The sequence below is a fragment of the Fundulus heteroclitus genome, chromosome 15 (genome assembly GCF_011125445.2).
Source record: "Fundulus heteroclitus isolate FHET01 chromosome 15, MU-UCD_Fhet_4.1, whole genome shotgun sequence".
NCBI lineage: Eukaryota > Metazoa > Chordata > Actinopteri > Cyprinodontiformes > Fundulidae > Fundulus > Fundulus heteroclitus.
In genome coordinates this window covers 15488965-15516262 of record NC_046375.1, presented here as the reverse complement: position 1 = coordinate 15516262, position 27298 = coordinate 15488965, and the positions used below count along the sequence as shown (strand labels likewise).

The 27298-nt window shown below is 39.6% G+C and overlaps 1 protein-coding gene across 2 annotated transcripts; it reads left to right on the top strand.

The window, feature by feature from the left end:
• LOC105930522 (cAMP-specific 3',5'-cyclic phosphodiesterase 7B) lies at positions 1 to 26515 on the top strand. 2 transcript variants are annotated; one of them, XM_036147501.1, is made up of 13 exons: positions 1 to 306; positions 4169 to 4229; positions 18340 to 18429; positions 19046 to 19203; positions 19306 to 19369; positions 19514 to 19609; positions 21397 to 21497; positions 22462 to 22593; positions 22691 to 22782; positions 24316 to 24460; positions 25026 to 25122; positions 25771 to 25851; positions 25950 to 26515. In XM_036147501.1, exons 1-13 carry the CDS (start codon positions 286 to 288, stop codon positions 26171 to 26173), a joined length of 1362 nt encoding a protein of 453 aa, XP_036003394.1. In that variant the 5' UTR covers positions 1 to 285; the 3' UTR covers positions 26174 to 26515. The 2 variants fall into 2 exon arrangements, with proteins under 2 accessions (XP_036003394.1, XP_036003393.1); XM_036147500.1 differs by lacking the exons at positions 1 to 306; positions 4169 to 4229 and adding an exon at positions 10571 to 11267.
• Positions 26516 to 27298: the final 783 nt, after the last annotated feature.

The following is a 27298-nucleotide window of genomic DNA, read 5'->3' as shown; positions in this document are numbered from 1 at the left end:
GCTCATGATCAAATACACACGCAGAGCACGCGGACAGGCGCTGCAGGGGAAATCACCGCCAGGGTTTTTCTGCCGCTGCTCCCACGCGCGAGGTGGGGGGGGGATAAGGTCACTCACGAGAGGAGCGTGAAACAGCTGGGTCTATAAACAGGTGTCAGCCGGGGCTCCGTCACCTCTTCCTCCTGCTGAATGCGGAGCTCTCCCCCTGCGTTTCTCCTGACATGAAAACACGCCGCCAGGTTCCGTCGCTTTCACTTGTTCTCTGTGAGCAGCCGGGATGGTTAAATGTCCTGTTTTACGGTCGAGGTATGTAAAAAAAGGCCAGTTTACAGCCGCGTGCCTTGAAACAGGTATCGGTGTTTTGTTGTTGTGTAGGTACTGCTGAGCCCTCATAGACAATAACTGTCACACTTTAATGACCTGTATGACCTGTGAAGTGTCTGTAATGAAAACAAACTTAAATTATACCTTTATCCTCTATTATAAGGCGTTTTAGCATATTTATTAGCTTATGTATTATTATAACGGCATGCTGCACATCCGTAATGACCTTTTTTGGTAAGGTTACATATGCTTAGTTCTGTTTTAAGATGATTTGCTTTATTCTCCGACAGCTAGGGCACAGCAGAATTAGATTTGTGTTATTGCAATGGGTCAAGGCGGTGCATTGACAGATTTACAGCAGCCTACCTGCAGCATGGACACTGCAGAAAACATGCAGAGAGCAGACACCATATGAAAACACGGAGGGTTCGCCATTTGTGTTTACCTATTTGACACTGACACGGTGCATGGTACAAACATCAACTAGGGCCTAAATAGATATGTTTATGAATGAGATAACAAGATCATATATATTTGTGATTCCATTGTTGAAGGTGCATATGGCATTTCAATGAAATCAAGTAAAACAACTCCAGTTTTTTTTTTTTTTTTTTTTTAGAAATTCTTTCAACTTTCTCGTTGATATACATCAGTTTTTTTAGCTACCAATATTTGTGACTATTACGCAGAAAAAACATTAATATTTATAAGGTGATTTGTCAATGCTATTGCATAAAAAAACCTAAAAAAGATAAAAAAAAAAACAATCCAACATTTTCATGTAAGTATATAGTCTGAATGGCTATCTAATTTTGAAATTCACATATGTTCTTTCAAAACTTGAATACACAACTGTTTTTTTTATTTTGTATGAAAGTAGTACAAAATGCCTTAAGTGTGTGATTCTCGTGGTATTAAATTCTTCAGTAAAACTATCCTGATATCACTATATTATCACAAAGACCTAATTAATAAATGTAAACTATGTTCTTCCATTGCTTGCAAACTGTCTTTTTTTTTAGCAGCTGCCTTGTTTTTTTAGCATGGGAAAAGTGTAATTGCCTTTTTATTTTTAGCCAGCTGACCAGCAGTGCAGAGCAGTAACTGAATGTACTATACATGAACAGTCAGCTTATGGTTGTAAGACTTTAAATGATTCAGAGTAATAAGAATATTAAAGTATTACTTTTTTTTTCAGATTTTAGATATAAGTGTATTGTAAAAAGGAGAGTTCAGGCTCGTGATGATAGGGTGTTGGGTGAAGTGCTCCTGCAAGAGCCTCTTTGTGAAGTTTTATATTTTATGTGGGAAATAAATGTGAAATTTTACATGGAAATCTACATACACTCTAAAGATGTTATGGACATTTTTGAGGACACATGTTTTACAAAACCATTGAAACTGCTAAAGTATACAAGCACAGAAAGGAGGGGATATAGAGTTGAGGTGGCAGGCTGAGATGAACGACGTTGCATCAGAAATGGAGAGGAAAAAACCCAAGCTGTTGTCTTGTAAACATGTCATAACCACGTGGGGAGGATGAGTGATCAGTCAATGCGTCTGGGTTGCCTCCACCCGCCCGTTTCCTGCCTGCCAGTAAACAGTGTGCGCTGGCTCCCATGTAAATCCTCCTGCTCAAGGTACCTGTGTGTTCCTCTGGAGTACGAGCAGATAACAGATGATTTGTTGAGTGTTGATCAGAACAGTGAGTTTATCAGCTACAGTCTGCTGATGTGTGCCTGCCTGCCTTCAGGTGGCCAAAATACCACGGCTCTATGCACTCCGTACACTCTCACCTTTATCCATGCACGCACACACACACAAATATTTTAACTATTACAGCAATTATTGGCTTTCATTATAGTTGATCTACAGTGAATTGAAGCTTTTCCAACATTTTGCCGCATTACAACCACAAACGTCAATGTATTTTCTTAGGATTCTATTTAATAGTGAAACATAATGCGGTATTGACTTATGAAGTAAACTTATGTGAAAACCGAGGTGTGCTTGTATGCTGCCCCCTGAGGTGTGTCTCTACCCGCTTTACAAATCTACAGACCGAAATCCCTCTTTGCAAACCAGCTCAAGCTTGGATGGGGAGCAACTGTGAACGTCAGTTTTCAGGTCTTGCCATCGATTTTGAGTTGGCTGTATCTTTATTGTCATTGTGTGTCTGCAAAGTGAACTCTGCCCCACTCACAAGGTCTTTGTTGTCTCTAACAAGGTTTTCCTTCCAGACTGCCCTTGTATTTAGCTTCAACCAACTTTTCATCAACTATGATCAGCTTTTGAGCCTCATCTAGTGGGTGGGTTTCAGTGAAACAGTGGGTTTCTTCTCGGCACTCCGTAAAAACCGAATGTGTGGAGCACATTGCTCATCTTTATATAGTCCACAGATTATCCCACCTGAGCTTAGGCCCACTTCAGCTCCTCCTGAGTTACCATGAAGCTCTTGGCTGCTCAGATTAACGCTCTCACTGCCCATGCTCTCTGACAAATCTGCGTTCACAATAACCGGTGAGCTGCGTTTAGTAATTTGGGGAATTCTGAAGCCCATTGGTCACACTGGATTTTATTTCAGGGTATTAACGTAAGGATTCATTATATATGAAGACCACATTCAAAAAATATATATTTGTGAGAATAAGTCTGAATTCTGAGATTGTAGAGTGACATAACATGGAAAGGTTTTCTAATGCACTGTACATCAGAACGTCCAAGCTGAGTCTGCCTGTACCACAGGACGGAACTATGATCTCAGTCAGGACACAGCGGGCAAACAGCACATGCTGGTTTTTCGTATGGATCAGCTTTAATTAAACCCTTGTGCAAATGAAAACATTTAATAAACATATTGTTATCCTACAGTGAGCAGCACCAACACTGTGAAGCTTGTAGCAAAGGAACTGAATTGAATATTTACCGAGCAGTGACATGTCTTAACATAAGTAAGTCATAACAGTTTAAATTTAGTGTTTATATTGGTTATTTAAAATATTGGGATAAAAAAAAAAAACAGTGATTAAAAATCTTTTCTTCAAAGAGTGTGGATTATTTCATACGGTATGTTCACAAACGAACTGGATACGACGGCACTATCTGTATGTGGAAGGCTCTTGTTTGGTGTTCCGTTATCAGCATTTGCCGAAGTGAGAAAAGAAAAAACTCATGATGATCTTGTGATTTGAAATTGATACAAACACACCTCTGATAGTGAACGACTAAAAAAAGCCCACTGTCCGAGGGGCCGAGCCATGTGGAAGCATGTGATTAATGCGCAGATCGTTGGCAGTGTGTGGCACTGTGCCGCTTGACCCACTTTTTTCCCCCTCGTGTCATCGGCCCAAACACAGACGTGTTGATGCTGGAACAACAGATGCCAGGGTCACCAAGTGCAGCTTCTCACATAGTATTTATGCCCTCTGGTCATGACGAGTGATACGGATGTTTTATATGAAAATGACAACTAGGTTTGTTATGTAGAATAAATGATTTGTGTCCACTGGGAGTTGGATCACCTGCAGAAATAAAACTAGATTTGGACCTAATTTAGGTTAAACATCCAAAATCATTGAGGTTTTACAAACTAACTCCTGGGTGTAAAGTAATTGCAAACTAAAAAATAAACGAGACAGCCTGTTGGATAAGTTCTCCTTGCTTTCCAGGCATCATGTGAGAGTGACAAAGCTCAGTGGCCCCTCTCATGACTTGGCACGCAATTTATTTGTTTACGAGGATCACAGATGTTCTCTGATGCCAGTATGTATTTTTAGCTGAATCAATACTAATGTTGCCCCTTTTTTTTCTTTCTTTTTTTCTTCCCCCTCTCTCTTTGCCACAGAGGTGCGGAAGTGTCGCATTTAAATGGTCGGAGCAGAATGTCAGACAGGTTCGCATGCTTGGTAAGAACTTTTGATGCTCTTGAACATTTTTTTTTTTTTTTTTTGCAAAAAGTGAGAAATTTGTATTGTGTGTGGCCACTTGCAGTTTGATGTTAATGTCTAGGTTAAACACTGAAGGACCGTTGTTTCTATATACTCAGTATATAATATCCCGGCTATGTGAACCTGTTTTGCAAGTAGTTTTAACTTCAAGCCCATTTTTGCAACATGCCAGGACTTAGGTCATTAGATTGTACTGTTGCTCCAAACACAGACTAAAATCTTGTGGATTTGGTGCTTGAAAGGTTAAATGTTTATTTGGAAAAATAAAAGTGAACACCATGTGAAAGTGGGATTTATCTAAAAGCGAAAAGGAGAAAAATATAGCTGTCGGCTCAGGCTGCAAAGTTCTACTTGTAGAAGAGAAAAAAGAGAGAGAGAGAGAACAAAACCTTAATTCGAATAACAAGCAATGCAAATCGGAGAACAGTAGGAGAACTCAGCCAAGTGTGAGAAATACATCTTGATTTCCTCAAGCAGCCTAAGCCTATAGCAGTATAATATAGCTTTGTCAACAAGGAACGTTTTAAGCCCAATCTTAAAAGTAGACAGGGTGTCTGCCTCACGGACCAAAACTGGGATTTGGTTCCACAGGAGAGGAGCCTGATAACTAAAAGATCTTCCTCCCATTCTACTGGAACCACCAGCAGACCTGCAGTCTGAGAGCAAAGTGCTCTGTTAGGAACAAATGAGGTAGTCAGAACCCTGATGTATGATGGAGCTTGATTATTAAGCGCTTTATACGTGAGAATGAGAATTTTAAATTCTATTCTTGATTTAATAGGAAACCAATTAAGGGAAGCTAAAACAGAATAAATATGACCTCTGTTTTTAATATTCATCAGAACTGCGTTTTATGGACTTACTGATGGTAGAGAATTACAATAGTCCACCCTTGAAGAAAGACATGCATTGACTAGTTTTTCAGCATCACCCCTGGACAGAATATTTCTAATTTTGGCAATATAGGTGAAAAAAGGAAACCCTGGAAACCATTGTCATTGAGATGGTCAAACCAGAAGATTGTGTGGGTAACACCATAAACAAACATGTGTTTGTGCTAATGAAGACATCCATTAAATCTCAACATCAGATGAGCATCATCACAGTTTGGCTTTTGTTAAGCAGTCCATATAAAACCATTTTAAAGAGATCCTCTATTTCACTAAATGGCCAAATTGCTTGCTGACAGATCCTCTGGCAGCAGAGAACATTGCATACATCTTCCTGTGATGCTACACTCCTAGAAGGCACCATTTAAAAGGCAGTAAAATTCCTTTATCAGTGGCTTGCTAAGTACTTGAATGGAGGAGATAAAAGTTTATGACTATCTGTTTATTACAAGGATCAGAAATGTGAATCTGAGTGATAATTCTGTGTTCGCTCTGTCAATTTATTTAAAAGTACTATGTTACTTTTCAATGGTGAACTGTAGACTATATAGACCATTCAGTACCTTATAGTATTTCTGCTCATATATTTGGTCTACATACGGACAGTTAAAAGTTTGGTTCTTCAGGATTTTTAAATGTCGGTCATGTTATTTTATTATGACCAACATTGTCTTCATACCGAAAGAAATATTAACATTTCATAAAGTACCTGAGGAGGGAGCTAAAGGTCTGAATGATAGCAAGGAGGCCTTCCAACCTCAAACACTGGGAGCCCATCAGGAGTAATTGTCAAAAGTACGAGTGGAAACAGGCAAAAATCTGTCGGCAAGTATAGGAACGCTAAATTCTTTATGAAATTAAGGCTTTCCTTTCACTCAGAAGCAAACTTCTTGTTTAGATCTGCTGGGTGATTGCATAATTTAGAGCTGAACTGTACATTTTGAAATCACTGAAAAAAATGTTAGCAGGCTCTCTGACTCAAGAGTTTATTAAACAAGGCTCCCACCAAGCTTGTAGTATCTACTTTCTATCTTTGCAGTCATATTTGTTTTAGTAAAATATATTTTTTCTCCACACATGTAGAAAACGTATGATATCCATTTAATTTCTGGTAACTGTTTTTATTTAGATTGCCACATTCTTCTCTATTGAAAAATATACTATTTAGGTTTGGCTGAGCTTTAGGCTACTTAATAATACAGAGTACATGCTTCTGTGCGGGCCAAAAATTACATATTTTGTGACAATTGTACTGTTATTCTTTACAATACCTGACATTTTTACTGTGATAATCTTTAAGTAGCAACGGAAACAATAATTTTGAATAGGTTTCCATCCAAACACACTGCCAATTTGCTACCTATGCCTGTACAGTTACAATATGATTTTGTGCAATGTATACATATTCATATGCTTCAGCATATATATTGCCACACAAACATGAAGCCTATGAAAGCCTATGAATCATGAAGCCGTCTGTGATGTTATACCTAATATTTGACTACTTTGACAAAAATTGTGCGTGGGCACAAATAGTGAAGTCACAAGTGTGATATGGAGTAGCTTGCCTCTTTATTGTTTGGCGACTTCTCACTTACACTACACAGAGTGTAACAAATCCAATATTTTACTCTAAGATGTTGTCAGCAATCAATTACAGAAACAGCTGCCTGTTGGCATAGTGCCTCATTCTGGTAAATCCTCTCTCTGCCTGCCTTTTCAATGTTCTCCAACAGTGGGGGTGACAGTGGTGCAGTAGTTAGGGAGTTTGTCCTGCAATTGGCAGGTTGCCGGTTCGATCCCCCTGCTCCAATTCAGTCTCAGTCGTTGCTTGCTGGTGGTGGTCAGAGGGCCCGGTGGCGCCGATGTATGGCAGCCTCGTCTCTGTCAAAAAAACTGAAAAGCAGGGCGTGCAAAATTAATCGGGCCCTTTACTTTCAGTGCAGCAAACTCTCTCCAGAAGTTCAGTGAGGATCTCTGAATCCTCATTCTCTGAATGATGTTGATAAATAGAACTGCCTGTAATCCAGTCTCCATATAAATGCACCTGCTCTGTGATAGTCCCAGAGAGCATCATGAAGAACAAGGAACAGGTCCGAGATACTGTTGTGGAGAAGTTTAAAGCTGGATTTGGATACAAAAATATTTCCCAAGCTTTAAAGATAATATTGAAATGGAAGGAGTATCAGACCTCTGCAAATCTACGAAGACCCTTTCAAAACTTTCAGCTCATACAAGAAGACTGATCATATAGGCAGCCAGGAGGCCCATGATCACTCTGGATGAACTGCAGAGATCTACTGCTGTGGTGGGAGACTCTGTCCATAGGACAACAATCAGTCGTATACTGCACAAATCTGGCCTTTATGGAAGAGTGGCAAGAAGAAAGCCATTTTGTAAAGATATCCATAAAAAGTCTAGCTTAAAGTTTGCCACAAGCCACCTGGGAGACACACCAAACATGTGGAAGATGGTTCAACAAAACCAGATACTCAGTATAGAGCCTGAGTTTCCAGTCTTTTTTTCCTTTCATACATTTCAGCCCATTTTCTTTCATCCACCGAGTGTTTTACTCCTATTCTTCTGCCTCTCTCAGGTGCCTAGGGCAGGTTACTCACCTGGACTGTAGAATGTCGAGCACTGACATAAAAAGAATCCCATAAAATTTTTCTGTTCCACTGAAGCCTTGATCAGAAATGACATGGCATGCACATTTTATTTCATGAAATGTATTTTGTTGGAATACGGCTTGTTTGTCAAATTGCCAATGTTCTGTAAAGATGAAAATAATAAACTAACATTTTTAAGGCTACCAGTCAGACTTTTCTGGAAATATCAAACACACTCACTTCAGACATGGTTTGTTATTATGGAACATCGAGTCATGCTCAGTTTTTCGAGTTGTTTTGCTACAGTTGTAGGTTGAAGTTGTAGTAGTAGGTTCTGACCCAGATGGGGTCTCTCAGGAGGCAGTGATAAAAGTTTATCAAGTTTATTGAAATACAAAGGAGATGTAGACGGCTGCTCCAAGGGGAGACCAGTAACACTGAACGATGGATCGCTGCCAGGAAAAGGCGAGTGATGAGCGGAGGGAAGAAATGGGGAATCTTGAGAGAAGACTTATGAATAGGTCTTACTGATGATATGCAGATGGCTCAGAGCCAGGGGGAGTAAGCATAATCCTGGGATGATGGTCCCTGAGATGAGTTGTATTTTCAATATGAAGTTGGTGGTTTGCGTCGAAGGGTGAACAGGTGGGCTGTAGGTTCTGAAGGAGTGAGGATGTTGCTGCCGTGCGAGGAGAAAACCATCTGAGAGGTTATGGCATGAGTAGGTTTGAACTGAAAATCTGCCATGCATTACAGAGCAACAGATCCATGGGAGAACCCATTAGGTTTCCTCAAGAGAAAGTAGATTAAGCAAGGTTAGCATAAGCCAGGGAACAGGAGGATAAAACAACAAGGAAGGACTCAGAGGGCTAGAGGTACCATTTGGGTTGATCCTCAGGCTTTGAATGACCCACAACCAGGTCCTCATAAGCTCCATCTGATATGTGATCATAAGCAGGTGTGGGAGCACACTGTTCAGCCCTGCCATCTGGAGAAAACCTGCAGCTCTGGGGAGGAGAAAACACCAGACTAACACACCCGGATCCCCGACACCCACTGTACTTGCTAATCATTTGACACGACCAGTGTGTGGAATATGTTTATTTTACAAGGGGTAAATATGCACAGAAACCAAACAGTTATATTAACATATTTGTGTTGGTTGAGTTCTGAAGACATTTGTCACAGTTTCCCTCCGTTTGACTATCCACACCTGTATGCATCGTTGCTTGGGAGTCCAATTCTTCTTGCTTAAATAGTGGGGTTGAGCCCTTTATAGCTCAAATGCTTCAGAATCTATGTTCTAACCTACAAAGGTCCCCAGTGTGGGTTAATTCTAGCTGATCCGCTGAGTTGCTGTGCCTCTTGTGATGTCATCAACCCAAATACACATGAAGCAGGAATAGTGGGCTTACTTTCTTTTGTGCATTTTTAAACCATGTGTGTTTAGTGACACCCAGCAGTGGGAATCCATACTTCATTACCCAGCTGTGTTTTTGTTGTCAGTGCACATTTGTTAGTAAAAAGATATATACCGTATTTTTTGCGGACTATAAGTTGCACTTAAGTTGATGGTGCGCCTTATAATACGGTGTGCCTTTTGCAGTATATGATTTACATTGTGCTTACTGCGCTCAAAAATCTGTTAAATTGTGTAAGTACAACTGTGGTAAGCAACCAAGCCGCTCCACTCAATGGATATTCGGAGCATTACGATGCGCTGTGTCACTACCTGATCGGACCCCTGAGCTGTCTACAAGACTGCCTGACTGTAATGTCAAAACTAGAAGTGCATTCATGCAAAAAGCCCCCACATACTCAGATATACTTCACTCCGCGGAGGTCTGCGCGTACACAATGTGAACTCAAGGCGGACTCTGCACTGACTCCACGCTTACAGGTACGTGCGAAGCTAAATTTTTACGCGGTTTCACACTACAGAAATTCTCGGGGGCAAGAAGTCTTTACATCGAACAGTTTTATATGTGACAGCGAGCTTGATACACTGAGCTGTTCTAAGCAGGCGGTCACAGTGCCTCTCTGTTCTCACTGACAGGTGGGAGCCTGCTGAAAAAGAAACGGCTCTAGGTGCTCAGTTGGCTAATCACACATTTTACCATTCGTCTCACTGGCAGAAAGTGTAGGAATTGTAGGAATTTGCCAAAAGAAATGTAGGCAACAGTACGCTCGACTATGAAGGGTAAAACATCTGCAGAGAGTCAGCGTCGTGTCCACAAAGCTCAAAGTATGCGCCACAGTACGCCTGAGAAAGTGGGAACCTTTAAGCAGCCCTCGCCTAGAGTACACCCTACAACATAAACCTAGTAAGTTAATTCAATATAAAAGTTATGTTTATTTTAACCTTATGTTGAAGACGGCAATGTAGTCCAACTATTCTTTCTTCCCGACAGAGACGGATAGAGGGCGGAGTGATATTACACACTTGGGGAGAATATTTAGTGTGCCTTATAATCCGGTGCGCCTTATGGTTCGTAAAATACAGTACCGCTGGACGTTGTCTTTATACTAGCTAATACAGTTAAGTCTTTCTGGTGTAACAATGTGTCTTTTAATTTTATATCACAAACTTGTTTTTTAAATGTTTGATTCACACAGAAAGACTTGATGTTGTGCTCCTCCATAAATTATCGTTAGAAAGGAAAATGTGTAGGGAAGGCATTAATCTGTGTGCATGGTACCAGTGAGACTGGCTGTCAGCTGCATCGTTTGGTGCGTTGTAAGGGCAGCAGCATATTGGTAGAGTGAGTGAGTGTGTGTGTAAGAGAGCTCGGAGCTGAGCGTGGAGAGGCTTTTAGACACAACAACACAGACTGAGCGGGACTTTGGAGAGGAGTGGAAATGCGGCAGAAGGAGAGAGCACTATATCAGCTCTGGACTCCGAGACAGAAAAGGATACTGATAGATTCTTCTCTTGGTTTTTAGACTTTTCTCTGCTTATGTTTTTGGCCATTATGTATTGGTTTGCTTCTTTCTGTCCTCCACACTGCTGATCCTGTCTCTCCACACAGTCTCTGATTCTCTGTCCTGAATCTGGAGTTGTTTTTGTCTTAATCTGTGATTACAATCTGAGAGTGAGCTGCTCCTTCTTTCATGTCTCCTTGTCACCATCAGCCACCTATTATACCTACTCTTGTCTCTGCACCATCCATTTCTTTGTGGTACTACAATGCCAATACTGGAGGGGCTCTGGGGTCCAGATCTCAGGAAGCGAGACTCCGGTCTCGGCGTCAGAGTCTGCCCAGACGAGCATCCTGGTTCACGAGTGTGGACTCCTCCTGTTACCTGTGCTGGACTTTCGCTTGCTCTGGAGCTTCCAGCTCTGATCCGACAGCTCAGGGCAGCTTGGAGAGCCCGGTGGGAAGGCCCTCAGGGGCCGGAGAGTAGTGAAGGCAGGAATTGGGTAGAAGAAGAATTGGAGGAGATTGACAAGGTTAAAGAGATCAAGCAGGACATAGAGAACAGCACACATATAGAAGGTAAATAATCCATAATTTATCCTCTAAGAAGAGTAAAGCTTGTGGGAGACACATATCTGATAAATATATAATTTATAATATGAGTGTGTCTAAGTTTAAGTGAACAGGAGTTCATGCTACATCAGACAGGACAAGAACGTGTAAGGCTGTGACCTAGTAACTGTGTGACGTTATTTGTCTTAAATATTTCATTTTCTCCCATACACCAATTTAAAGGCATTTTCTGAAGCTCATTTTTAAGATTCAAGTCCCCGTTTTTGTTTGGTTTCATGCATTAACTTAAATTTAGAACTCCCCCTCTTGTCCATGTTCTTGTGTTCGTGTTTGCCGTTTTCGACAAGCGCATAGGTGCGTGTGTGAGAGATTAACTCTGACAAGCGCGCCTCTGGCCGTATGTTTACAAATGACGTAGGTGGAGGCTCGGGGGCGTTCAGACAGCTGAGTAGATGACACAGTGAAATGAGGGATTTGGGCCGTTGGGGCCGGAGTTTCCAATAAAGATGTGGTATCATCTGCTGAGCTGCAGCTGCAACCATCACACGGATGTGGCTCCTTGAATCAAGCTTGTATTTACGGTAATCTCAGAGGTGTTGAAGGGAAAAAGGCAAACCTATAGACATTAGTCTTGACACTTAATCACTACTGGCAATAATTGGAACAAATCTGTTGATTGCAAAATGTTTGTGATTAATGCTGAAATTATGGTTAATTATGGCGGGAAATCCCTGCAGTGACTCATAAGGAGAGTGGCAAATTCTCTGTAGACTTTTTCCTTGAACTGTAATAACCTCATATAGATGATTATTTATTTTAAATGGATGAAAAGCTTACTATATTGCGGCGTATTTTTTTAAATACTGTGAGAGATTTAAACGGATAAAAATTTATAGTCACTGTGACACAAATTAAAGACATCCATGGAAACATGTTACAACTCAAACTTAAAATTAAATATGATGGAGCCATATGTTTCTTTGCAATATTGTTTACATTTTAATAAGTCCTTCTTGGCCTGAACTACTTTTTCTTTTGCAGGCTTAAATTGACAGAATCCAGGAAAACAATGTCTAATGATTTGCAAACCAGTCTTAGATTTTAATTATGGATCATGATTAATTTCAACGTTTGTTTTATTAGCAAAAATATACGGCTCATAAAATGTTTGTTTGAAAGTATTGACTGAAGTTACAACTATTGGAACTGTGGAGTTTCTGCAACTAGAAGAACCTGGTCATTTTGATGCAAGAAAATAAGTTATTGGAACTTTGATAAAGTTTGGAAGGACACCGAACTTACCTCCATCAGCTTGGAGGGGATTGATTAGGATTTGTCAAGAATCATGGTTACTCTGTGCTGATACATTTCTGTCACAGTCCAGGTGTTTGGGTTTTGATTTTTCTTCCATGTGTAAAAAATGTTTTTTTAACATAAAAAACACATGTTTTTTTATCATCCTCATTTCGTGCTTTTTTTTTGTATTATAGGGTTTTAGGGTTTCTTTATGTTTCTATTTTTTTCCTGTTTATGTTCCCTAGCTGCTACCATTTTAGTTAATTTTTGGAACATATTCTGTGTTCATTCTATGTACATTTTGTATTTCCTGTTAGATTAAAGCAACATGTTTCCCTTCAGTTTTTTTTATTTCATTCCTCCCCTCAGTTCATCTGTATTCATTGGTCTTAGCTGTTTCTGATCTTCCTGTGATTACCTTCTGCCTCATTTTCTCCAAAACCTTCCTCTGTATTTAAACGTCCTGGTTTTCATCTCTCATTGCTGTTTCCTTCAGTTGTCTTCATGCCTCCTGTTTGCCTTGTTGCTCTGCCAGATTTTGTTCCATCCTTGTAGTGTGTCTCCCTGCCCTTTTCCCAGTTGTATTATTTAAAAAGTCTATACTTACTGGTTTATTTGCATTTAGGTACTTCTATAACCAAAACAAGACAATTTCCTTTGTATTTGGTTTCACCGCCTCTTAAAACTGTGTGTTGTGAGTCAAATTTTTGTATTTCCTTCTCACAATAGTTTGTTGGATATTTTTGGTCTACTTTTCCTGATTTAACTGCTTTAATTGAGTCACATTTATATGCTCACGCACACCTTTTCAGCTCTGCCTACACAGTTTCTATGCAACTAGGTTCAAAGCATTGTGAAGGCAACTCCAAATCATGTAGCTCGTTCCCCCAAACCAGTTTATAACTAATACTTTCCATTTGGAAGACCTGTGTGTGCCTCAGGTTTACTTTCCTGGCTGCTGTCTGAAGGTGTTGCTTCAAAATTTCCACATCATCTTCTTTCCCATCATGCCTTCTATTTTGTGAAGTGCAACAGTCCCTCTTGTATTACAACATCTTCAGAACATTATGCTAATGCCTCTGTAGTTCACAGTCGAGCTGGTATTTTCAGACCAAACACTTTGGTTCTATTCATCAAACGTCAGGACTGGTCTTGAAATATTGAGGTTGGTTGCTTTTGGAGTAATTGCTTCTTCCTTTGCGTGGCTTTTCAACACATGTCATCAGCACAAAAGGTTTATGAAAGGTTGCAATTCAATTGAATCTTATCTATATAGCGGTAGTCTACACATCTCAAGGTACTTTACAAAATCAATTCAATCAAATCATACGGACAGATTAGTCCATGTCCTATCTAAGGAAATGTCTTATCTTTTCCTATCTAAGGAAACCTAAGAGATTGATAAGCAGCATTCACTCATCCTGACTCTAGGAACCACCAGCAGACCTGCTGGGTGTATGGATTGATGGTGTTCCTCCCGGTCCTGGCCAAGGAAATATTCTGTACTTGAAGGCAGCCTCTTCAGCCCTCCACTGCTTGGGCACCTTGCACTACACTTCATCCCCAACTCAGCATACAGGACCCATCACTGTGAGCTGTACTCTGTTCTCTCAGGCCTTCACTGCATCTGAGGAGAGAGAGAAGCACTAGCTAACATTCATTTATAAGGCCATTTTGGGCAAACTGCCCTCCTAGCTAAGTTGTCTCCTTTCTTCTGCCAGTAGTGGTGACTACTCATGCTCTTCTCATCGACTTCTCCTTACTGTCCTGAGGTTCTTCACAGATCTGGGCAAAACTTCTTTTTTCCACTGCTGAACCCACGAGCACAGAATAATATTCAAAGTCTTCTGAAGCTTCAGGATCACATTACCCTGAGTGCCTTTAAAACTATTCTAAATAGGAGTTTGACTGAAAAGTGTGTTATTCTTGAGCTGATGTGTAAATTGTTTTATCTGCGTGTGGATGTTTTTTATAAGAAATGTTTCGGGTGCTTCTTGGCCAGGTCTTCCTGGAAAAGAGATTTTATGTCAAGGGACATTCAGGTAAAATAATAATAATAAAAAAATATTGATCTTGATTATTAAGGGGTTTATATATGAGAATGAGAATTTTAGATTATATTCTCTATTTAACAGGAAGCCAATGAAGGGGAGCTAAAATAGGAGAAAAATTATCTATCTTTTTAATTTTCACCAGACCTTTAGCTGCAGCACTTTGGAGCAGCTGGGGACTTTGAACTGTGTTTTGTGGTCTTCCTGATAAATAAAGAATTGCAATACTCCAGGCTTGAAGTAACAAATGCATGGACTAGTTTGTCAGCATCACTCCTGGACAGAATATTTCTAATTTTGGTTATATTCTGGAGGTGAGAAAACTAAACCATAGAAACTTATTTAATATGGGACTTAAATGACATGATCTAGTTAAAAATAACACCAAGTTTTTTTTTACATTATTACCAGAGACCAATTTAATGGCATCCAGATTAAGTCATTAATTATAAGTTTGTTTCAAAGCCTCTGAACCAAAGATGACAACTTCTGTCTTGTCAGTGGAAATTAATCCAATGCAATATGATAATTTTACCAATTGGAATCATGTATATAGTTAAGACAATTGTCCCAAGGACTGAACCCTGTGGTACTCCACAAATAACCCTGGACTTTGAAGAAGATTTATTAGTTGCATGAAGAAACTGGAATCTGTCAGACAAGTAATATTTAAGCCAGCCTGATGGTTTTCCCTATAGGACAAGTACAGACACAAGGCCATTTTCTGATTTAATGCACTGCTCACTATGGTGTCTTTAAAGAAGGTAAAATGGCCTCAAAACACAGTTTGTGTCACGAACACCGACATGCACAGTGAAGTCAATTCAACATTTTTTGATCAGCTCCCCATGTCTGTATGGGTGATGTGGGCCAAGTTTAAATTAATGTTTTTGCTTCTGGAAACTGGGAGTAAACCTAATTCGCAAGTGTGTCTGCCCACATATAAAGCGAGTGTTAATGTTTGGGCACATTAGTGCTTCTTTAAGCACAGTTTCTGATTGACTTGCATTTTCATCGTAAATGACCCAATTCTGTTCAGCAGCAAAACAATGACCTAGTTACCACCAAGCTAAAGGAAGAGAAAAGGATAGAGGAGAGGGTCGGCTGGGGAGACGGAAAGATTGGATCAGATGGAGGAGGATGTTAAACACAGGAATCAGAACTAAAAGAAAAATGGTGGGGTGGGGGGATTTGAGCAGTGAAAAGAGAAAAATCCAGATTTAAAGAGAGCTGGAGGCGGCTGTGTGAGTGAATGAATGTGTCTGTCTGTAATCTGGGGGTGTGATCTGTTTCTAGGCTGTTTACCAGAAGATGTATTTTGTCCTCGTCTTCCCTGCCAACGCTACAGATTAAACCAAAACCGTGCTTCCCCTTTTTCATTTATTTATTTTTTTGCACAAAGCAGGCCATATAAAAAAACCAATTAGTCACTTTTCTGTGTATTAGTTCATGAGACTGTGCATGCAAAAGTAGGAAGTGGCACCACTTTTCCACAAAGTTGAGAAAAGTGACACCTACATTCATGCTCGATGCTTTCTGAGGCTACACTTTAAAGGCAGGATCTGGCACATCCCAGCAGTTGCCAAGGTGACACCAAAGCCATTGTCAGCTGCTTTTAGTTGAAGTCACTGACGTAATTTGAACTGGGAACCTCACGGATAAACTACGCTCCAGTTCCTAACTGCTGATCTGTAAATTATTCATCATTCCCATAGTTTTCTGTGTGTACTGCGACTCGAGACCTCTCTCAGTTTTCTTGTTTGTCGCTGGCCACTGGGTTTGTGAACTGCAATTTTTTTCTTAAAGCCCCAGTGTGTAATATTTTCACTCTGGCATACCATCTAGTGGTGCACAACATGAATTAGAAACAGACTCACCGTTAAGCCCATAATAACTACTACAGAAGCCAGGGAGTATCATAAATGTGACAATATCAACATGTCCTCCATTTATTAGCTACTGCTAATAGCTAATAGCTATGATCATCATGTGAAATGATTTTTGCCACTGTTGTCAAGTTCGCTTGTTTGTTTTCTAAAGTTGGTTGTAGATTCTTTGAGTCACGGTTTTTCGGACTTGTTTCTGAATGTGCAGTCGCTAATATAAGCAACTATAAGCATGAGTAAAGAGACCTGCTTTTGCGCTGCAGAAAATGTGAATCGGCCGGCTGAAATATCCCTCCGCCGCTCCGCGTAGACGCCAAGGAGAGAGAGACGAACAAACGAGTTATCTCCACCTGGAGGACAGGGTAGTTGCTCTGTTTCTAACATAAAGCCAAAACTAACTGCACTGTTATATTGAATGAAGTTACCTGCTGTCCAGCAGAAAGCCGGCAACCTCCGCATCCATTTTAAATCCCTGCTCCCTCATAATTTATCTCCGCCTGATAATAATAGCCGATATAGACTCTCATTTTCTTCAGTTATTACATATTTTTCTGTTCTTGGTTACTTTCTCTTCGCTGGGCAAATTGTATGAATGGTCCTCCATTTCAACAGAAGACGGCATACAGAATGACCTATGGTCGTCTTTGCTTGTTTATACTCCTCCTCCACTGACAGTACGTCTTCATATAGAAGACGAAGGAAACGCATGTGGCTAACAAGTTTGGCCCCTTTCGGCTGCTGAGATCAGAAATATCCAAGTAACATGTCGCCTCCCAGTGGGTGCCCCGACACTTATTTATCAACCACTAATTCTAAGATCGCTTTCATTTTTGATGTGATTTTATTAGACATTGCCAGAATTTCTATTAGTTTATAGAAGCAATATTTGATTTTTGCCTATTAAAAGCCAAATTAGTTACACACTGCCCCTTTAAAGGTGCGTTCACATTGGCGTCACTATGTCACCACTTTTGCTTGCTGTCGGTCACCTGACATCGCCATCCGTTCCCACAGCGGGCGACAAGCCAGAAATAGAGCAGTACAATGGCGTTATCTAGTGATGCTTTTACTTCCCTGCCACTCCAGTTTCCTCACTCACTCTTCTCCATTCCTTTCTGGACTTGTCTCTGTAAAAATAATTGGTTGAGTCATATAACTCAGGCCGACCGCAGACCGCCACTATCAGCTTTTCTACCATGTTGAATGAAAACGCAGTCCACACCACGTCACAGCCACATTCAGTTCCTGATTGGTTGTCGCGACAAGACATAAAAGATCAGCTTTTTCAACTCCAGAACCTGTCGCTTCGCATCCCTTGCAAGTATTGTGTTGCTCTGGCTTCGCTTTAATCGGCAAAATTGCACGTTTTGTGTCGCTAGCATTGCCTCTGTGGCCTCGCTTGGCATCATGGCTTGGGATATCATGAAAATCTGTCGCTCGGCCTGCCACATCCACGCTCAATGTGAATGAGCGTAAAGATTCTTTGTTTTTGTTTTTATTCCTTCTTCATATCTGGTGCTCCCACAGCAAGTAACTACCAGCAAACAATAAAAATATACATATTTCTGCCACAAATTATACATAGTATAAATTAGGGTCACATCCTTTAACTCAATTTCTTGTTTTGATGAACAACAAATGTCAGGAAATCTTGGGTTGTACAAGACCAAGACAGTTGCATATAAATGCATACAATTTAATTGAGCTACATGATCAATATTGTTCTCTTAAAACCCAGCTGACGTTCAATTTATTATTTTGCCATCAGATAGGAATATTTCTTAAGGTTTTTCAGTTGTCATGTTTTACCAGTCTCTCCTTTTCTCTCTTTCTATCGTCTGCTAGCTGATGGCAGGCTGAACGCTGTTCATGCTGGTGTGTTACTGGCTGAGAGACGAGGTTCTTACCCGCCGATTGATCTGCGAATCCTGAAAAGTAAGATTCTTCATTGACTCTAATATTCTATATTGATCTCCATGAGACCTCATTTGAACATTTTCCCCTTTCTTTTATTAAAACAAGAATGTTTTTTTTTTCTTTGGCAAATTGTATAAACCAACATTTTTAAGGTTAAGAAAAATCAAAAGAGAAGGACAATATTTGAATGCATAATGAAGCTGATCTTGTAATTTGTTATCTTCTGCTGGTTTCTAAAACTACCCTCTGTATTAAATAACTTGCAGTACATTTTCAATCTTTATTGTCCATTTCAAACATGTATGAATGCAATGTTGCATAATTTACTTAAAGGAGCTCATTCTCAGACGTAACTGAAACATAAGGCAAATGCAACTTAGTGACTAAGATATTAACTTTTTTTTTCATTTCAGTTGTTAATATATTATGCATTTTTTATATATATATTTTTTTTTTTTTCAAAACTTTGTATCTCATATGGAGTACTGTTAAAAAACTTTGTTTTGGGGGATTAATTAAGTGTATCTGAATTTAAAATGTGTACATTGATTCCCCTTTTTTGCTTTGTCCGGTTCTTTTTTATTGTCTCTGTTATTGTACATCTTTGACCGTTTAATTTTTTATTTTATTTTAGCACGTCCAGGGGAGGTCGAGTCTGGCACAAGGAGAAAGCTGAAGCGTCTGTTAAGTTTCCAGAGATACTGCCATGCCTCCAGGTTGCTGAGGGGATTAATGCCCCACACTCCCGGGTCCTTGCACTTACTGGATGATGACTACTTGGGACAGGCAGCTGTGAGGGCACAAAAACACACTGAAACAAAGATGCATGTATGATTTGTGAGATCTTTGTGAATGACTGTGTTTGTGAATTCTGATAAATGTCTTTCTTTACAGCACATGCTCTCAAAGGTAGACACATGGACCTTTGACATTTTCCTTTTTGATCGTCTTACAAATGGTGAGATTCTTTTGTATTACACATGAGAGTCCCTCACCCACTGTGTCTATATTCTATCATGTCTTTTATCATCATCCCTATAAGCCTTTTGTATGTTTTGGGAGGATTCTGTTGAAAGGTTTTGTGTACAATTTCTATGCACAGGTAACAGTCTGGTGACTCTGATGTGCCATCTCTTCAATGCTTGTGGACTGATACACCACTTCCAGCTGGACATGGTCAAACTACACAGGTTTCTTGGTAAGCCAGCAGTAAACGTTTGCTGATGTTTTCATCTCTTGTTCTAGTAAGAACAGCTATAATACCATCTTTTAATTTTCAGCTTACCAATTTACACTAATTGACATTGTGCTGGTTGACAGATTTAAACCTGTTGTACAGGGTCTATTAGAAACATCGAAATTCAAAGCTTATTTCTATGACCAATGTGCTACACAAAATATTAAATCATCCATAATTTATTCTGTAAATTATAAACAGTTAGTGGCTTTTAGGTTAACTGAAACTAAAAGCCACTAACTGCATAGGGGCCTAAAATGATTATTACCATTGATCATTTGCTCCTTATAATATCATACATCCAGAGTGGGACTTAATAGAACAACACAATGTATAGATTCTTAAAAAAAACAGCGTCTGGGTTTTATATTGATTAAATTGATTATCTGGCTCTCGTTTGCAAAGAAAATTTCAGTTTTTAACAAGACATTTTGCTTAATCTGCCTATTTTAAAATGAAAAGACAGATTCGATAATTTATAAAGATGAACCTGTCAGGAAATCATGCAGCTTCCTTTGTTTGTCAATCGGTAGCAAGAATAAAACTAAAATAATCTTAAATGTGTAACTAGTCTGGAAAATCCAGCTCATAAAAGGTCAACAAGGTTTTCAGATAAGCAATAAAAAAAATAATTTCATACGCTGCCTTGAAAAGTATCAAATTTTGCTTCAGAGTTTTTGAAGTTGGAGTCTGACTGGAGTTTATAAGCGGTCAATATCTTACGTGCAGTTGATAACTCTTTAGTGTCCTCATTCTGCCTGAATTTATGTTAGTTGTTCCAAGAAGCTAAGGAAGCACAGATATATCAGCAGTTATTTTTGTAAAGCAGTAAAAGATAAAGCAATTACTAAATGATTACAGATTTAAACCATATTCATCATCTCATACTAGAGTTTAACAAGACCAGCATTATTAGAACAGCAGTCTCAATGTGCATGTTACTTGAAATTAATTTAGAAATTTACAAACAGGCAAGACAAGGCAAGCTTATTTATATAGCACTCTCCCAACATTTCTAAATCCTGAATTTACCATGAGAGACAGAGTTTGGAAGCTGAAAAGATAAAACAGAGCAACTTCTGCTGTACTGTTTTCCTGTTATCTATTGAAAGTCTGGCTCTCTCTGAGCCAAATCTATGATTGCCCTTCTAAATGCCTCACAGATACTGAGTAGCAAAAATTCACAGGGCTAGTATCCACACCAAAGAGTGTTGTCGTGACCATGACCTGGTAGCACATACTGTAGGAATGGTGAGTTTACTAATCTGATTTTTAAGCTTAACACTGACCATTTGCTGATTAGGGACGCTCAAACTGAAAATTATCTTATTCGGTCACCAGCTCATTTCTCCATGCATCTCTTGTAATCCCATGATTTACTTTTATCACCAAAACCTTAACATCCTTCATCTCTTATGATGTGTTCTTTGCCAAAGGGGATTACATTTATTGAATCTCTTTCTTAACTTCCAGCAGAGGATCTATAAAAGTCCGGAAGCTTGTCAATCTTCTAATCAGATTTTTACTCTTTTTACAGTTCTGGCTAGATGATGTCTCTTATTTAGCAGCCCTTCTAACTGCACTGTTGTCTGTTTTTGGTGTCTTTATTTTATCTTTAACCAAGCACGTAACCCATTTCCCAATATAATTATTTGAGAATAATGCCTATATTGCACCTCTACCTTGTTGATTTGTTTATTCCAATCAGCGCGTATTGCTTTTGCTTTATGTTTTACAATGCTTTGCAGGAATGGTGCAGGAAGATTACCACTCCCACAATCCATATCATAATTCTGTTCATGCAGCTGATGTAACTCAGGCCATGTACTGCTACCTGAAAGAGACCAAGGTACACACACACGAGCACACAGAGACACACACATACATGGTATCAGTCTTCCACTGTCATGCCTGCACTATAAAGCTTCTCCAGGCCCGAGCTTCTCTTTCACATAATCTATTAGCCGCGCTCCCTCAGGAGCGTCCCCCGCTCACCTCAACTCTGTGACACATCCATCTAGAGCTCCGAGAGATTTCTCTGAAGCCCTCTGACCAGATTAAGTGTCTCTGCATCTTTTCCCTTATTTAGTAATTGCTTTTGTTGCTCCGAGAGCCACTTTGTGATTAATCTATTTTGTTAAAAGCACTAAATGAAATTCAATATGCCAACGCTAACTTGTATAGTGAAGATAACAAACACGCTCTCAGAAAATGCGAGATTGCATTTTCACTAATCAATATAGTCTTTTGTCCTTTACTTAGCATTCAGGATTTACCTCGCTACCATGATGGCTGGATCTTGAACAACCTCTAACAATATCGGTTTTGATTTTTTTTTTAATTTATTTATAGTTTTTTGTTTAGGTAAATGTGGAGGTAAACCAAATGTGGAGATATAGATATGACGTGAATCCCACTTGTCAAAAGGGGATAGACAAGAAAACTTGCCATTCAAGTAACAGGAGATCTTGTCTGGAAACAACAAATAACAAAATAGCTTCTTACCTTAAATTGACCATATGTGCTGTATAGTGGGAGCAATTGTTGAACTGTGGCATACAAGGTGGGACAAGGTCCTCTTTATCCCAAAATTCTTATTTAATTTATTTATGTCTGACTTATGTTTTGTTTAAGAGGTTTGGTCACAGTCGCAGAAATATCTACAAATTGTAGATATTTCATAGTAAATAAAGAACGAGTAACAGGGCGTTTAACAAAACAGACACTAATAATTTCGATTAGCAATGATACTTCAATTAGAATGTTTACAAGCATCTCTCTTGGAGATTCCCAGAAAAATGTGTGTGTTGCAGCTGGCAGAGCAGCTGACTCCTCTGGATGTTCTCCTGGGTCTGATGGCGGCAGCAGCTCATGACGTGGATCACCCTGGTGTCAACCAGCCTTTTCTCATTAAAACTAGACACCACCTGGCATCCCTCTACCAGGTAAACACAAACAGGTTAATGGGTGTCAGCGTCTGGATCCACATGTGGTGGGTTTAGTGTCAGAGCAAATACTGAGTGACATCCGCTACCCTTGCAGAACACCTCTGTGCTGGAGAGCCACCACTGGAGATCCACCGTGGGGATGCTCCGAGAGTCGGGTCTGCTGAGCCACCTACCTGCTGACGTCTCGTAAGAACACACATGTCATTTGTTCCTTTTTTTTTAATTACTAAAATTGTGTATGATTTGATTTTAAAAATCTTTTTTTTAGGATTACTCATTTTATATATATATATATATATGTAGAGTTATGATCTTTTGGGAAAGTGTTTTGCCTTGTATTCTTAAGGGATCTCCATTATCAGCAAAGACATTACATCACCCCCAACACATTTCTGCTACAGGGCTGTATTTCCCATAAGCATATTAATTACTTTAAGAAATGTTTGTATTTGTTTCTACACACAGTTCATTAATCCATGAAATGTGTTACCATTTTGTATGCTACAAACCTGATTTCCACAAACTCTGTACACTAAAATGCATGCTCACCGCTGTGAGATAAGGTAAATATTTTTGGGGTGCTTTCTCTGAGTTACTATTTTTCTTGTCATTCACAGATATCTGCTTTCCTTAAATTACATCTGTTTTTCTTTTCTTTCCCATATTCAAACGTGGCTAAGAAAATTTAAGCCCTGTGCCACATCTTAGTTTTACTCCAGAAAAAGATGAATTACTAATCAAAACTTCCTTTACACACCAGACAACTTACAGGGCAACATTAAAAGCTCTGCAGTTGCATTTGTTTTATAATAATTGTTAGGAGTGGTGATTAGTGTGGCAGTCTTGGTTTTGTCAAAAAAATTTAAGGTTTAATTTACAACATTTTTCTATTATGCCACTGAAACAAAAGATGGTTGCTAAGAAGTGGTTTTTGCATATCTTTACCAGGACTTCTAATAAGCATGGTGGGAGTTGTAGCTTTCAATTTTGATTAGTGTTGCACCGATACCGATACCAGTATCGGACGGGGCCCCGATCCAGCACTAAAATGGTGGCATCGGTATTGGCGGGTACCAACAAATAGGCACCGATACCATTTTGATGTTTGTATGTCACTTGAACGCAGCCTTCTCTCTCCCGACTAGTATTGTACATGTTATATAAGTTCATGAAAGTTGCACTATTTTGGCATTTGAGAGCCAAAACTCAGGGTTTAAAAGAGATTATTCAAATATTAATGTAATTTTACTGTCATACTGTTGCACTACTATTATACATGTTATAATTTCATGAATGTTGCACTATTTTGGCCTTTGAGAGCCAAATGTTTATTCAACTATTGTCACCCATTCCAGGTAGGCATTAAAAAGTTCTACTACCCTAAGTAGTATGCAGTTCTTCATATATACACACACACATCAATTTCAAACAGATGGTATCGGTATTGGCCAATACTGCACAGCCAGGTATCGGGTATCGGTATCGGGGCTGAAAAATGGCATCGGTGCAACACTAATTTTGATATAAATTAGTTGCAAATTTGAGGTTAATGGGAATTTTGACTGGACTAAGTAATAAAAGGCTTCTTGGTGCCTCCTTGCGTCCTTACTGGCGCCAGGGACAGTAGGATCCACTTTGCTGTTAAAGGAAAGCCACTGGTAAAAGGAAGTTATAGCAGGTAAAGTAATATTTGTTGGTCTGCCTCCCTCAACTCCACAGGCAGGACATAGAGCAGCAGCTGGGCTCTCTCATCTTGGCCACAGACATCAACAGGCAAAACGAATTTCTGATGACACTCCGAGAACATCTTGACAACCAGGATATGGACCTTCAGCTGGCTACACACAGACATTTCATACTGCAGGTATGCCGCCTATTCCCCTTAAAATGTGCAGCTGTTGACAGATATACATTTCACAAAAAGACAGCTCCACTTCACAGGATAGATGGCATCATGTGGAGAGAACATTATATGGAAATATTGAATAAAGTTTAAAAGTCAGTTCTACAAAATGCTATGTAAAGTTCAAAATTTGAAGAGGACACTCCGTAAAAAGTTCTGTCATGTTGTGATGAACTGGCGACCTGTCCAGGGTCTTGCTCAGTGACCCCTGGAATTAGCTCCCCACCCCTGCATCACCCTGCATGGATAAGCAGCTATAAACACTGTAAGGATGAATGGAAATACTCTCTAACTTAATATTCTCTCAGGAAGTACGAACAACTTTGGTGATCCTAACTGGTCAAAACAGGAAAGGTTTAGCCTGATTTAATGTCACAGTGAGGGGGAAACAGGTTATGTGTTCTTTTACACATGTGTAAAAATCTGGGTTCATCTGGACTATGTCAAAATCTGCATTTAGTCACATACTTCTCACAGTAGACGTTGTAGAGTCACAGTTTGTGTGAATGTCTCTTCTTTCCTGTAGATTGCTCTGAAATGCGCTGATGTCTGTAACCCATGTCGGGAATGGGAGCTGAGCAAGCAGTGGAGTGAGAGGGTGTGTGAGGAGTTCTATAGACAGGGTGAGGAAACTTTTACATGTCAAATTAAATTAAACTTACTTCTATCAGTATTTTCACCCAAATAAGTGCATGTTTTGATGCAATAATGTCCTAGAAAAATAGCTTTTGATACCCACCAAAGCATTTATCAGATTTGTTCGTTGCATGCTCACTTATTAGCAGATGGTCAATATAACAGCTCAGAACAGGTGACTCTGTGAATACCATATTACATTCACACCGGGTTACATTTTTAATTGTTCAAGTGTTTTCTAAATCACAATAGTATTATATATTTTTTGTTTAGCCTTCATCTCTGCATAGGAGATCTGCTTTATGATTCATCCACTGCCAGCTGGGGAAATAGAAGTTCATTGAATAAGGATGTAGAGTGGGAATAAGAAAGTTAATTATAAAATGAATGAGTCTTCATTAATGCACATATTTTTTTAGATGATAAAGACTACAGGCTTCAGATAATAGAAAAAAATTATTTAGACTCGGCTCTGAATATTTTCATCTGGACTTCAAATGTTTCCTCTCATTTAATTGCAGCTCTCGTATTTTTTTAACTTTAATGGTGTAAGCACGTAGATATTTTAAAATGTCATCCTTTTTATGCGTCTTTGTGCTTTATTTTTCCAAATGCTATCGTCGTTGACCTGGAAGGTGACCTGGAGAGGAAGTTTAACCTGGAGATCAGTCCTCTGTGTGACCAGCAGATGGACTCTGTCCCATCTATCCAGATTGGTAAATTTTGTTTAACTCTCAAGATTGCCTCACAAAATGATGACATAAATATCCCAACAGCCAAAGTGGACCTGATGAAGGAGTATCACGTTTTTCAGGTTTCATCTCCTACATCGTGGAGCCTCTGTTTGAGGAGTGGCAGCGCTTTACTGAGCCCAGCATGCTCAGCCGAATAATGATGGGCCACCTGCACAAGAACAAGGCTCGCTGGAGCCGCCTCAGATACGAACCCACAACTGCAGAAACGAAAAGTTACTCGCACGCAGAGGAGCCTGAGCCTGAGCCTGAAGGAGAACACGACGGGGCAGAGGACATCCCTTAACGTCGCTCTTGCTGCTTTTTGGGGCTTTTGATCTCCTAGATACATGGAGATTTATCCAAATCCGTGTTTGTTCTCCAGCACATTTCCTCCCACAGCTGATTGCTCTTACAGTGGGGGCACTGGAAGCCAGTGGGGCCAGGAAACGAGAAGAATAGCTCCCCCTGCTGGAGCAGGAGATGAATATAGCATTGCCGGAGAAAAAGAAATGGCAGGGATTCACCGAGCAGAATAATCTTAGTAAAAAAAAAAAAAAAAGAGACAGCAAACATTGACTTGGCTTTGTTTGTGACTACGTGCTCAAATGACTCTTAAAGGTTGATTAAATAAAAGGTTTGGACTGAATGCATTAAGATATGGGCTTGATGTGCATAATAGTATTATAAACAATAAAAGAGACAGTGCTATATGAAGGTCAGCTGGACTGTGCTGAAAAATATATAGCAGAACTTTTTATATATATATATATATATATATATAAGCATCATTTATTACTAATATATGCTACTAGTAATCTCTTTCCACCTTTTTTATGCTTGCACTGTTCACTGTTTATCTCACTGGTCAACTTTTCACTGAAGTGCGTTTGAAGCATTGAGTCGTTTTTTTTTTTTTTTTTTTCGAGGTACTGTATAGTACCTTACAGCTTGTTCTCGGTGTAAGACTGACTCAGCTCATCGATTTAAATAATGACTCACACTAAACGTGGCTTAGGTCGGTGTTGCCGGCTTGATGTTTCAGAGTTGAGCTGAATCACCAACTTGAAGAGCCAAATTTAAAAAAGAAATTGTTTATGTTATAAGTTGTATTAACTGTACATACTGTGATGGATAACCCCAGCACTTCACATGCCAAAACCTTTCTATCTCTGTACTCTGTAAGTCACTTGGAAATGTAACTCTCTTCACGTTTCTCTAACAGCCAAATGGATCGAGTCACACCTCACTTTACAAGCTCATACACAGCGAAGCCTTAACAGCCGCTTGGTCCGTCAGTGAAACATTTTTTAATGGGCTTTTCTGGACAACATGTCAAAGTGTCTGCCTCCTGTTCTTCAGCCATATCAGCACACTGAAACCGACTCTGCACTGTAGCAGCCTGTTTCCTGGTTGTTCTTTCTCTCACTGT